Here is a 14,427-nt window from a genome sequence, read left to right as displayed (position 1 = left end):
TTGGTGTGAAGCCAAATCCAAACTGGCTTCCCTTGACACTTTTGTTTGGTACCATTCACAGCTGAGCTCACTCAGTTTAGCTCAACGCTGATTGGTTATTTATTTATTTTTTATTTATCAAGGGAGGCGAAATGCTCGCTGGCTTCCCTAGCATTAAGTGCTACGCCTGCAACAATGTCATGCTCTTTTTGACCCAACAGCATAGATAGGCTACACATAAAGAGACAGACGGGCGCTGTTCCGTTCGCTTGGATGCTTTCCCCCGGGAGACACATTCAGCCTCTTGTGAATTGAAGGACATTTATGAAACCCAGAGAAATTAAAGAAAAATTACTTTGTATGTTTTTTTTCTTGGTCATTTTTTGGAGGAAGCCTGGCTTCCCTTGGCATCAATGAATAAACGCCACTTGTGAGGCTGAGTTGTGGTCAGGGCAGATGTAAGGACTTAACCCCGGTGACCCTGATGTCCCGCCTGAACAAATAAACCATCAACATCCTGCTTCACAGCCCCTCGACGTGCCCCATCTTACCCAACCTGATAGCTCCATTACCTTCACATACTCCTCCCTACACTCCACAGCCACGAATAAGCTGCAGTGTTAGGATAATATTTCAACTTAAATCAAATAAAAAGTCAGCACAAATCAGTGTGTGTGTGTGTGTGTGTGTGTGTGTGTGTGTGTGTGTGTGTGTGTGTGTGTGTGTGTGTGTGTGTGTGTGTGTGTGTGTGTGTGTGTGTGTGTGTGTGTGTGTGTGTGTGTGTGTGTGTGTGTGTGTGTGTGTGTGTGCTTTGAGTCTGCAACTGATGGGAATTGGACACGCATTGATTCTGTCTCATGTGTGTGTGTGTGTTTTTGTTTGTTTGTGTTTGGTTTTGCTATGCTTGTGAGGACCAGAAGTCCTCACAAGGATACTTCATCAATGAAAATGTGGATAAGTGGGGACATTTCGTTGATCCCCACAAGGAAAGGGACTATTTTAGGATATTCACCTTATCGGCTCAGGTATCCAAACCAGAAACCTTTAGGTTACTGGCCCAATACTCTAACCGCGAGGCTACCTACCACCCAACCTACTGAGTCTACCGATAATGTAATTTACTGTTTCAGATCCCATGATGAGAAATCAGATCTCTAACTTTGACTAAAGGAGTCCGATAACATAAAATAGGATTTCTCAACCCGAACTGTACCGAGTACGGTTATGTGCACACAATAATAGTTTGATTTAAACGTTTACATGCTTTGCAAGAAGAATGATTACCCTAATAGTCCTGTTTACATGGACACATCTGAAATCAGGCTTCCTGATGAGAGTTTGATAAATGCAGAAAATCGCCAATCAAAATAAACCTTTTACCACAATGACAAACCCTTTCTGTATGGACCTCACTTTGTGCATTGTCATGCTGAAACACAAAGTTGGAAGCACAGAATCGTCTACAATGTCATTGTATGCTGTAGCATTAAGATTTCCCTTCATTGGAACTAAGGGGCCTAGCCCAAACCATGAAAAACAGCCCTAAACCATTATTCCTCCTCCACCATACTTTACAGTTGGCACTAAGCATTCGGGCAGGTAGAGGTCTCCTGGCATCCGCCAAACCCAGAATCGTCCGTCTGACTGCCAGATGGTAAAGCGTGATTCATCACTCCAGAGAATGCGTTTAAACCACTCCAGCCGACGCTTAGCATTGCACATGGTGATCTTAACCTTGTGTGCGGCTGCTCGGCCATGGAAACCCATTTCATGAAGCTCCCGACAAACGGTTATTGTGCTGACATTGCTTCCAAAGGCAGTTTGGAACACGGTAGTGAGTGTTGCAACACAGGACAGACGATTTTTACAAGCTACGCGCTTCAAAACTCAGCCTTCCCATTCTGTGAGCTTGTGTGGCCTACCACTTCACAGCTGAGCCGTTGTTGCTCCTAGACGTGTCCACTTCACAATAACAGCACTTTCAGTTGACTGGGCAGTTCTAGCAGGGCAGAAATGTGATGAACTGACTTGTTGGAAAGGTGTCATCCTATGACGGTTCCACGTCAAAAATCACTGAGCTCTTCAGTAAGGCCATTCTACTGTCAATGTTGTTGATGGAGATTGCATGGCTGTGTATTCGATATTATACACCTGTCAGCAACGGGTGTGGCTAAAATAGCCGAATCCACTAATTTGAAGGGGTGTCCACATACTTTTGTATATATGGTGTACTTCAGTCTGAGACTGCTATTATTGAAGTCGTTTGTGGTGACATCAAAAAATGAGGGGTGTTGTACAAAACAAAGTAATCAGAGATTGGATCATCTCTGACCAATCAGAGTATTAAAGCCAATGACGAATTATCAAAACGCAGCTTTACCCTCGTGTTCTGTCTCTGGCCCAACCCATCGGTTTCTGGGACAAATCAGACCGTCTGGAATGGATTTCCATTCTACAAATCGTCAGGGAGGTACTCAGAGCCACACTCATTGCAGAGAAGAAACTAACATCCGTGGGTGTGATGTAGCATTTGGCCGGTGCAAGGAATATGGGTAGCCTATCAAGATGCATGTGTTATCACTATGATTTATCTAATAGCAGAACCAAATGACCTGGATTGCTGTTGAGATTACATTAAAAGTATCAATGCTGTTCGAGATTCTGCACAGATTATTGCAGCAATTGTGAAGATCTCCACAGATCTGCGATGACCTATGCATGCCATCTTGAACATGCACACTTTATATGATTACATAAAACATTTAGAGTTGCAGTAACCTCAAAATGTGGCCATGGATGTGTTACTCATTCTAAGGTTGATTGTTACATTAGTTTGTGAGATAGCCTTAACTTTAGGCTATTTACTGTTTTACAATAGTAATATTGAATTGTGTTTCGGTCCAGGTGTTAGCTGAACAGAAAAAAAATAGTTTGCCTAAACTTAGCTCTTTAAATTTTAAATGATGTATTTGCTCAATTTGTCTCATACAGTATGTTCATTCTACAATGAATTATTATTTGGGCATCTTAACTAGAAAATGCTGTGCAACTGGTTACACATAGTGATTTGAACGTAGAACTTAGATATTTGATACACATTGACATTTCCCATGTATACAGGAAATTGTATTACTGACCTGGGATTTGAACACACAACCTCTTGGTTCATTCTGATCTTCCTGCTATGCCACCATGTCTGTTTCAATGATCAGTTAATCTGTCTATTCCCTCATCATTGATTTGCTTTACTTATTTTGGGGGGGGGTTCTGTATAGTTGTCTAATGTTGGTAGGGCATATTATTCTGTTTTAATGTTACTCCTTAATTTTCTCTTTAATTTAGTTTTTCTTGAGTGTACTTTTAACTTAGAGCTTAGATTTACTTTGAACAGCAAAGTGTGGCCATACAGGTGAAATATGTTATTTACACAGTGGCATAGCAGAAAGATTGGAATTCTGTGAACCAATAGGTTGTGTGTTCCCAGTTGAGGACATGTTGAATAATAATTACTGTATAAATGAACACGCACAATGTAATCATGTGTGTCAAATATGTCAATTGAAAACATTGTATGTTAAAAGCACGGTATCAAACACAATTTTAAATGGACTGAATGTTTGACAACATTTTCTAATTTTGAAGCTAAATTTGGGCCAATTAAAAATGCTCAGTTAACACTTTGACAAAAAAGATTGAATAACGATTTTTTTAACAGTGTGGTTCTGGTAGCCTACACTTCACCTTGACAAAACCTGTAATCATTCCCTTTCCCCTACGTAGCTTTGTGCGCTGGGAGAATTCCCAGCAACAGGTGACTGATTTAGTGCCCTGCCATAAAAGTACTGTTTAAATCTGTTTAGATTACATGATAACAGCTCGTATACTCACACGAAGGCGTGGTAGATGAACGCCCATGCCCTGGGTCTCTCCAGCACATTGTAGAGGTAATTCTGCAGACGCCGGTAGCGCACATTCCTGCGCCCGCTCTGCGCACTGTAGATGAGCGGCTTCCCGAGCAAACTCATCCGGGCGCCCTTTTGCCTCTCCGCGCCGTCTGCACCTGCAGGGCCTAGCGAAAGCATCCTGTCTCCGACTCGAACCGCGTTGTTCATCATCCTCCGTCCAGACTCCACATCTTTCAACCCGTAGTCCTGAGCCCGACGCCCTGGGGAGGTATTCATCCAGAGCCCAGTACCGGCCTCATCGCCACTGTGGTTGCGGGGCATGGCATCACCAAAGCCGGCTGGGGATGTGCAGCTGGTACCGGGGACGTGCACATAGAGTGTAGATGAGTTTGCACAAAGGTGTAGGAAAGAAAACCATACGGCTATATTCATGAATTCATTGAAATAACTACAATTAACACTAGGCTATTTTATGGTCTCATCCTCTATCTCGGTGGTCTGTCTACTGGGGTGCGGTAAGTAGAATTCTGGGGTTTGGAGACTTCTGTGCCCACGGCGCTTTGGCCATCTGCGCGAAAAAGCAGGGTTATGAAGGAGTGTCAACGACTCCCGGACAGAAATTTGGCGAGGGGAGGAAATCACCCGACACTAACTCCCTCCCCCCTTCTCTTTCTCTGACTTCGATATGCAATATCCACGCGGCTCAGGATTTGCACAGACAGACAAGAGGATTGATGTTTCTGAACCAGGTGCGAGCTAGCTTTCCGAATTGTGGCACTTTGTTTGGTTCTTCACTGCGCGCGTCTTCAATCATGACACGGCAGTTTAATCACTCAGAAACCAAGTATGTGGTATTAGAGAGCACCAACAAGCCCATGGCTACCAGGGAATCGATGTGAAGCTTCAACAGAGCCGGGTGACATGCATGTGCAGTGCTGAGGAAAATCTATTCGGGATAAGTGTAATAATCTGTATTCGGAAACACTGCCTCGATATAATCACACACTGCGACCTCACCTCTAATATATCAACGGGCTCCTATGGAATAAACTCCAATTAAGCGCGTGTAGGCTTTTACACTTCCATTTTAAAGGCGGGTGAATAAGCGGTCATCCAAAACAAGAAACTAACTCGCGTCAAAAGCAGATATACACATCGGGTAAATCCAGTTCCTCACTGTCCTCCCTCCTACTCACGGTGTCCCAGATTGTCGGATTGTAAACTCTCATGTAGCGCTGAATATGGGCATTGACAAGTACAACGAGATTCATCCGTGGCCAAAGTGTCGTCGGTCTGATGTCCATGTTCGTTTACTTTCGTTTCAAATGCGATTTTCTCTCCTAATTTTTCGTTTATGTAAATACGTTTATTTGAACTTTTTGCGTTTGTGACTCTAGGTCACACTCTTCACAGGCAACATGGATTTTGTCCGACCACGTGACCTCAAGTGAAACACACACACACACTTTATACATTGTAGCCTATTAGGCCTATGCAGCGGGATAAAACAAACTACCCACTGGGCAAAAACTTGTTGAATCAACGTTTTTTCCAGGTCATTTCAACAACAAAAATTCAATGTGATGACGTTGATGGAAAGCGGATTGGATTTGCAAAAAGTCATCAACCTAAGGGAATTTGGGATTTTTTCCCACTCAACTTTTAACCTAAATCCAATGTCATGGTGGCATTTGTTGATTTCACGTTGAATTCACGTTAGTTGGCAATTTAACCAAATGTATATGGAGTTGATCTGACATCTGTGCCCAGTGGGTATAGCCTACACTCTCATTGAAAAACGTTTCAATTGCACATGGACTGTGACAGGGCAGGGAAATATTTGTGAAATCATATTCATTCTGGAAAAAAACTAAAACATAGACAGACCTAAAAAAAACTACAAGTCTCATGGCCTATGTTATACAGTACTGCAGACAGTGCAGATGCTGTATGTAAAGCAATTACAGAGCAACCTACATTAACTTTAAAATGCAGTGATGTGTAGTAGGCCTATATGTCATGTAGCCTATATATAAACGATTTAATTTAATTATCTATACCCATGGAAGCACCAGTGCGGTGCCTCTAGATACATTTCTGACAGCTCGCTTAGTAAATTAAAACCTCACAATCAATTTATGTGATTGCTCTCTAAAAGCCTCCTTATTTTGGTAGAACAGAGACTGAGATACCTCATCTCCAATAATATCTCTCTCTCTCTCTCTCTCTCTCTCTCTCTCTCTCTCTCTCTCTCTCTCTCTCTCTCAATTCAAATGTATTTATTGGCATGGGAAACATTGCCAAAGAAAATGGAATAGACAATAAACAAAGGGGAAATTAACAAGGGAAACATTAGTAAACACGTTTTAAGAGAAAATAGACATTTCAAATTTTATTTTCTTGGCTATGTACAGTGTTGTAACAATGTGTAAGTAGTTATTATTTATATTTATAAACATAAATATAGGTTGCATTTCAAATGTTTGTACTCCACTGGTTACCCTTTTGTCATGGCAACAGGCCACAAATCTTGTTGCAGTATCTGCGGTATTTCGCCTAACAGATATGGGAGTTCATCAATGTTTGATTTGTTTTCAAATTCTTTGGAGAGGTTAGGGAGTGTAGTTCAGTTTCCACCTAATTCTGTGGGCAGTAGGCACGGAGCATGTCATCTTTGAAGAGCCTGTACATGCTCACTGAGTCTGTACATAGTCAATGATTTTCTTCATTTAGGGTCAGTCACAGTGGTCAGGTATTCTGTCATTGTGTACTGTTTGTTTAGGGCCAGATAGCATTCCAATCTACTCTGTTTTTTGGTTGATTATATCCAGTGTGTCAAATAGTTATCTTTTTGCTTTCTAATAATTTGGGTGGGTCTAAATGTGTTACTGTCCTGGGTCTGTGGGGTCTGTTTGTGTTTGTGAACAGATCCCCAGAACCAGCTGACTGAGGGGACTCTTCTTCAGGTTAATCTCTCTGTAGGTGAGGACTTTGGGGTGGATTGTGTGGGCATCGCTTCCTTTTAGGTGGTTGTGCAATCTTTGCTGGATTTTGATAACTAGCAGGTATAGCCCTAATTCTGCATCTCTCTCTCGCGCACGCACAGACAGACAGACAGACAGACAGACAGACAGACAGACAGACAGACAGACAGACAGACAGACAGACAGACAGACAGACAGACAGACAGACAGACAGACAGACAGACAGACAGACAGACAGACAGACAGACAGACAGACAGACAGACACGCATTATATCCAAACATTCTGTAGCACCCTACTCTTTTCAAATACAGTAGAAAGAAGACAGGGAATGTGTCCCTCAAATTAATCTCTTAGACTAAGAATAGAGTTACCATTTGGCCCACAGGCATCCATATGACAGGATATCAAACACCAGAGGAATAAATACAATGGATTTGAGCGGAGACTTGGCTAGAGGAGTACAGCAAGTGCTTGGGTGTGTGTGGGTGTCCGTGCGTGCGTGCATTTGCTGTGTTTATGTTGGATGAGGGAGCTCTATGGACAGGGTGTCTACGAAGATGATGTCCTTCAGGGGTTACTGATAGGCCATTACTGAGCCATATCCACTGCCTCTCTCAGCAGGGCAGAAGTCATCCTCCTGTTCCCCAACATCAGTAAGGCCCCTATTCTGTCCTTTTAGTATCTTGAATATGCTGTCTGCGTCGTAATATAAGTACCCCCTCTAGTGGTGACATGTTGACATCACAAGCTGTCTTTTTGGGGGGGACTCAGGTATGAAAGTTCACATTTCACTTTTGCTCCACTGTTACAATTGTCATTTAATCATGGACGCATTCAAGGGATAAGAGTGATAAAGTATAAATATTTAATTATATAGGTAAATCCGCTCATTAAACTGCAATACAGGTAATTAAACTCGCACACAATTAAAGGTCTCCCTTCACAGCAGACAGTCCAAACATACAAGCATACATGAACTCAGTTGTAAGTCATAGCCTTGTGGGATCTATCAGCAACTCATCTTCTTTGATACGGCTTTATAAAAGCAATGGTTCTGTAAAAGTAATGAGCTGATCCACCATTTTGGAAAACAATGCTACTAACAGCACAAATCTTTCAACCATTAGGCCTAAACCAATATATGGGGTGTCAAAAAGAGCTACAAGACTAGGCCTACACAGAGAGCGAGAGAGAGAACAAGACAGAGGGCCATGGGGGTGAAGAAAAGAGAGTGGAAAAGTGATAGAGAGCGCGAGAGAAAGAGCAAATGTGCTACAGACAGAGAGAGCGAGAACAATGAGAGGCCAGTTTGGTTTATGGGATGTTTAGGCCTCTCTTCCTCCTGTGCAGTATTTTTTTCAGAGCTGCCGGAGTATGGCACAGCTATGAGGCATAGCGTGAGGCCAGACAAACGCCCCCGTAACGCGGGCCGTAAAAATACTGAGGAGATTACACGGCTATCGGGATCAAGGTTGCGCTCCATGAGTAATGAGCCTTTAAATATAAGCAGTGGATGCTAGTGGGAGATGAGCTCCAGTCTTGACATGCTTCTTAGCATATTTGCTAGAGCCCAGGTATAAATCAGATTCCTTTAAAATAGATTTTTTTATACCACAGTGGTGGTAATTTTGATAGTGGAATGCTGTGCCAGGCAGGGAGATTGAGCACCTTCTCACCTCCAGCTGAAATAAACTCAGATCAAGTGAGCAACCAAATAGGGTTCTCTTTCATATACTAGTTTTGATGTATGACATTGGCATTTGCTCGGAATCACTAATCGGGGAAGGACAAATCAAAGTCGGAGACAGACAGGTCAAGTGGCAAATGAGGTGAGCCCCTCCCTTCATTATAAGGCGCCACTCGCCCATCCTTTGGTCATTCTCTCGTCTCTTCCTTGCAAAGAGCTCTTTTGAAGCTCTCCTCAGCACGACTTGATCCCTGTCATCCTGCTTAACTGTTCTCAGGTGAACCGCGAGGTTAATGTTGCCAAATGTAGGATTTTTCAGCCCTCGTCCAACTGACCAAAAGGAAAGATTTTGGTTATTGTAGAATTAGCATCACACGGCTAGCTACTGAGACTTAGCTAGCTCTCGCCGCAAGGCTTAGCCAACCTGGCTAGCTCGCCGCAAGGCCAGCTGTAGAACCAAACTAGGTTTTCTACCTGGAAATGTATAATTTACTAGCTCTCCTCTCTCGATTAGCTCAAACCATGTCCCCTAGTGCCGAGTTGACTAAACTGGCTGTCCTAGCTTCACAGCTTGTCAGTTGAGAGACACGCTTAGTACACCGAGAGATGAAGAAAGCATGCGCTGTCTCCGGCTAGCATTGTGCTAACTAGCGAGGTTATTTGCCCACGAGGCGAACACTAGCTAGCTTCCACTTTGCCCGAGAACGAACTATCTCTCAGAGCCATGGAGCCTGCTGCCACTACACAGTGAGAACCAAGCAATGCTACTTCCCAGTTTATCAAAAGTTTTGGGAAAACATGTCAATAATCAATTGACTGGCTTCCTTTATCTATATAGTATTCTCTCCGGTATGCAATCTGGTTTTCGGTCAGGTTATGGATGTGTCACTGTAACCTTAAAGGTCCTAAATTATGTCACCATTGCCTTTGATTTTAAGCAATGTAGTGCTGATATTTTTATTGACTTGGACAAAGCTTTTGATATAGTAGACCATTCCATTCTTGTGGGTCTTCTAACTACCCCTTGTGTGCCTGGTTTGCCTCCTGTGTGCCTGGAATGTGTGCCATTCTTGTGTGCCTGGTTTGCTAACTAGCTCTCTCAAAGAGTGCAGTGTATAAAGTCAGAACATCTGCGGTCTCAGCCACTGCCTGTCACCAATGGAGTACCCCAAGGCTTGATCTGCCACACGCTCATCCCGGTGTTCGAGGCACTCCGCTGCCTGTCACCAATGGAGTACCCCAAGGCTTGATCCTAAGCCACACGCTCTTCTCAATTTACATCAACAAACAAAGGTCAGGCAGTAGGAAGCGCTCTCATCCATTTATATACATATCATACAGTTACACTCAGCTGGCCCATGTTGTGCTCTACAACAAAGTTTCCATGGTGTCCAACAAGCATTCTCTGCCCTTAGCCTTGTTCTGAACACCTCGAAAATAAGGTCATGTGGTTTGGTAAGAACAATACCCTCCCACCCCCTCCACTTGTGTGATTACTACCTCTGAGGCTTTCGAGCTTGAGGTAGTCACCTCACAAGTATTTGGGAGTATGGGTAGACGGTGCACTGTCCTTCTCTCAGCACATATCCACACTGCAGGCTAAGGTTAAATCTAGACTTGCTTTCCTATATTGTAATCACTACTCTTTCACCCCAGCTGCCAAACTAACCCTGATTCAGATGACCATCCTACCCATGCTAGATTCTGAAGACATAAATTATAGATTGGCAGGTGAGGCTGCTCTCCAGCAGCTAAATGTTCTTTACTATTCGGCCATCAGATTTTCCAGCAATGCTCCTTATAGGATATATCACTGCACTCTATACTTCTCTGTGAACTGGCCATCTCTGTATACCCGACGCAAGACCAACTGGTTGGTGCTTATTTATACAAACCCTCTTAGGCCTCACTCCACCATATCTGAGATACCTACTGCAACCCTCATCCTCCACATACAACACTGGTTCTGCCAGTCACATCTCGTTTCAGGGTCCCCAAAACACATACATCACTGGGTCACTCCTCTTTTCAATTGGTTGCAGCTAGCGACTGGTACGAGCTGCAATAAACATTCAAACTGGACAGTTTTATCTCCATCTCTACATTCAAAGACTCAAAGCTGAAAATGTCCCAGTTGTTCCATGGCCTGCATACTCACCAGACATGTCAACCATTGAGCATGTTTGGGATGCTCTGGATCAACGTGTACGACAGCGTGTTCCAGTTTACGCCAATATCCAGCAACTTCGCACAGACATTTAAGAGGAGCGGGACAAAATTCACAGTCCTCAGTCAACAGAAGGAGATGTGTTGCGCTGCATGAGGCAAATGGTAGACACACCAGATACTGACAGGTTTTCTGATCCACACCTTTTTTTAAAGGTATCTGTATCCATAGATTCAATCATTTATTTCAATTGACTGATTTCCTTATATGAACTGTAAGTTGTTACATGTTGCGTTTATATTTTTGTTCAGTATATATCAGGTTAATGTGCACTTTTATGGAGAAAAATGTGGTACATTGATTGGGAATCTATTATATTGTTGTTTAATAAGAATTACTATACTTTTGAACATATACAGTATTCTATACATAGACAATTACTGTACTATTATAACATATACGTTATTCTATACATAGAGTATTACTATACTATTAGAACATACTGTATACAGTATTCTATACATAGAGTATTACTATACTATTATAACATATACAGTATTCTATATATAGAGTATTACTATACTGTTAGAACATATACACTATTCGGCAGGGTAGCCTAGTGGTTAGAGCGTTGGACTAGTAACTGGAAGGTTGCAAGTTCAAACCCCCGAGCTGACAAGGTTGTTCTGTTGTTCTGCCCCTGAACAGGCAGTTAACCCATTGTTCCTAGGCCGTCATTGAAAATAAGAATTTGTTCTAAACTGACTTGCCTAGTTAAATAAAGGTTCAAATATATATATATATATATATATATATATGAGTATTACTATAATATTAGAACATATACAGTATTCTACATATAGAGTAGTACTATACTATTAGAACATATACAGTATTCTATATATAAAGTAGTACTATACTATTAGAACATATACAGTATTACTATACTATTAGAACATATACAGTATTCTATATATAAAGTAGTACTATACTATTTGAACATATACAGTATTCTATATATAGAGTAGTACTATACTATTAGAACATATACAGTATCCTATATATACAGTATTACTATACTATTAGAACATATACAGTATTCTATATATAGAGTAGTACTATACTATTAGAACATATACAGTATTCTATATATAGAGTAGTACTATACTATTAGAACATATACAGTATTCTATATATAGAGTAGTACTATACTATTAGAACATATACAGTATTCTATATATAGAGTAGTACTATACTATTAGAACATATACAGTATCCTATATATACAGTATTACTATACTATTAGAACATATACAGTATCCTATATATACAGTATTACTATACTATTAGAACATATACAGTATTCTATATATAGAGTATTACAATAGTATTAGAACATATACATATACAAGGAAAACGTCTCTGAGCCTCTTTCTAAAATGTTTTGTGAGATTGTAGAACACATTAGGAAGGATCTTAGACCAATACTGCATACAGAGCCTTTCCAGATCCTTGATATCCTACATCTACGCTTATAGACGGCCCTTCACAGTAAGGTACTTAATTGTTACCCAGGAAATATTTGTTATTGACATTTTTTTTAAATGCTGTATTGGGTCTTGAAGTATAGATCATTTTAATCAATAGCTTTTATTCCTACACATAAATGTGTGACAAAATGTGAGTCATTCTCAGCATTTCTAACCTGTCGGGAACCTCCTTATTCATAGTCTGAGCTGCTTGATACATACAATGTATCATTCTTTCTTAGGGTCACCTTCCTTGAGCATGAGAGCAGGGTGCCCAGTAAGCTAAAGCAAACAAATGTAACACACTAACGGACAGACAGGGTAGCACACACACACCAAACCCCCAGTAACAGACAACTTACCTTGACCTGCAGTGGCTCGTCCATATGTACATCTATGTCCACAACTTAACTTACATTTTATTCAAAAGTTGTGCAAAAAATATACTTTAAAAATCAAACAAATACGAAAAAAATAGAAAGAGGAAAAATATCCTCTTGTAGTACAGCAGCATCTGTCAGCACATATGAAGGTGATTAATGTACAGTACATACTTTATGTATTATATGTTTAGACATGCTCAGTTTTTACAACTTCATTCTATACTGAAACATCTGCCTGTTATTTAAGATAAAGCTCAGTATAGCACCTCCACCTCTGCAGGTCTTCTTCAACCTCTGCTCAGACCTAAATATCAGGGTCACAGGGTTACAAGAACCTCCACCAGGGGGAACTGTAGAATCCCCAAACAGTCAACCACCTTCTCCTAATATGCCTTCTCATACAAAGCAATAAAGACATGGAATGGCCTTTCTTCCTCCCTGAAAGCTTTAGCACCCCCCAAGCCTTCTCATCTGAGACAAAAACATGGAGTCCAATCAGATGTGTTCACACTGATTTGAATCTAATATGTCACAATTACTTTTTAATTCAGCAGAAGACTCACTAAAGCACATAAGCAAATTTCAATAGGTGCAATAACTTTTCTGACTTCTGTTTTGAAATGTGTCTGTACTGTATGTCCTGACCTCTGTTTTTATGTGTATGTTGTCTGTTCGTATGTAATGTTTTCATGTTTATACGTCCACCTGCCCGGGGACTTCAGATGTGTCACGGATCCCTCCGGAACATTCATCACGCACACCTGTCCCCTATTCCCACTGATTAGTATTTGTATATATGTGCCCTTTGGTTTCCATGGTCTGGTCGATTATTGTTACAATGTCCGTTGGTGCGTGTGAGTACCTGTGCTGTGTGTTTTGGACTTTCGTGCCCTTGTGGATTGTGCAGATGATTACAGGTCTCGTCCCGTGTGATAATCATTGTGCATTTGTTATTTATTTGAGGTACTCCTTGCTCTTTTGTTTGGGTTTCTTGTTTGTTTCTTGTCCCCGTGCCTTTTACACGGCACGCTGAAATATAAACTTATTCATTCCTGCACTTGTCTCTCGGAATCATTGTTAGCAACGTGACAAGCTGTACATTAGCTGTTAGTTAAATCTGGTGCCACGCATGACTTCTCATTGAGGCATGTTTTTGTTGTATAATATCAGTCAAACATTTGGACACCTACTCATTCAAAGGTTTTGCTTTATTTTTTACTATTTTCAACATTGTAGAATAATAGCGAAGACAAACTATGAAATAACACATGGAATCATGTAACCAAAAGTGTAAACAAATCCAAATATATTTTAGATTATTCAAAATAGCCACCCTTTGCCTTTGACAGCTTTGCACACTCTTGGCATTCTCTCAACCAGCTTCACCTGGAATGCTTTTCCAACAGTCTTGAAGGAGTTCCCACATTTGCTGAGCACTTGTTGGCTTTTCCTTCCTTCTGCAGTCCAACTCGTCCCAACCATCTCAATTGGGTTGAGGTTGGGTGATTGGAGGCCAGGTCATCTGATGCAGCACTCCATCACTCTCCTTCGTTAAATAGCCCTTACACAGCCTGCAGGTGTCTTGGGTCATTGTCCTGTTGAAAAACAAATGATAGTCCCACTAAGCACAAACCAGATTGGATGGTGTATCGCTGCAGAATGCTGTGGTTGCTATGCTGGTTAAATATCATTTTCAGCAAAGGTAAATCTGGGTTTTCCTTTCCTGTGGCGGTCCTCATGAGAGCCAATTTAATCATAGCGCTTGATGATTTTAGCGACTGCACTTGAAGA

At 41.4% G+C, this 14,427-nt stretch overlaps 1 protein-coding gene across 4 annotated transcripts in view; it reads right to left on the bottom strand.

Moving 5' to 3' along the window:
• The window catches only part of LOC124038243 (potassium voltage-gated channel subfamily KQT member 5-like), a 139,013-nt gene extending 133,738 nt beyond the window's left edge, over positions 1-5,275 (bottom strand). For all 4 annotated transcript variants that reach the window (XM_046353857.1, XM_046353859.1, XM_046353858.1 and 1 more), the window contains exon 1: positions 3,868-5,275. In XM_046353857.1, the coding sequence (XP_046209813.1) occupies positions 3,868-4,316 (449 nt within the window). In that variant the 5' untranslated portion in view covers positions 4,317-5,275. The remainder of the gene's footprint in view (positions 1-3,867) is intronic.
• Between the last annotated feature and the right edge of the window lie 9,152 nt (positions 5,276-14,427).

This window comes from Oncorhynchus gorbuscha, linkage group LG06 (genome assembly GCF_021184085.1).
Source record: "Oncorhynchus gorbuscha isolate QuinsamMale2020 ecotype Even-year linkage group LG06, OgorEven_v1.0, whole genome shotgun sequence".
Taxonomy (NCBI): Eukaryota; Metazoa; Chordata; class Actinopteri; order Salmoniformes; family Salmonidae; genus Oncorhynchus; species Oncorhynchus gorbuscha.
Note: the sequence above shows the minus strand (reverse complement) of the source record. Positions and strands in the feature narration are given on the sequence as shown.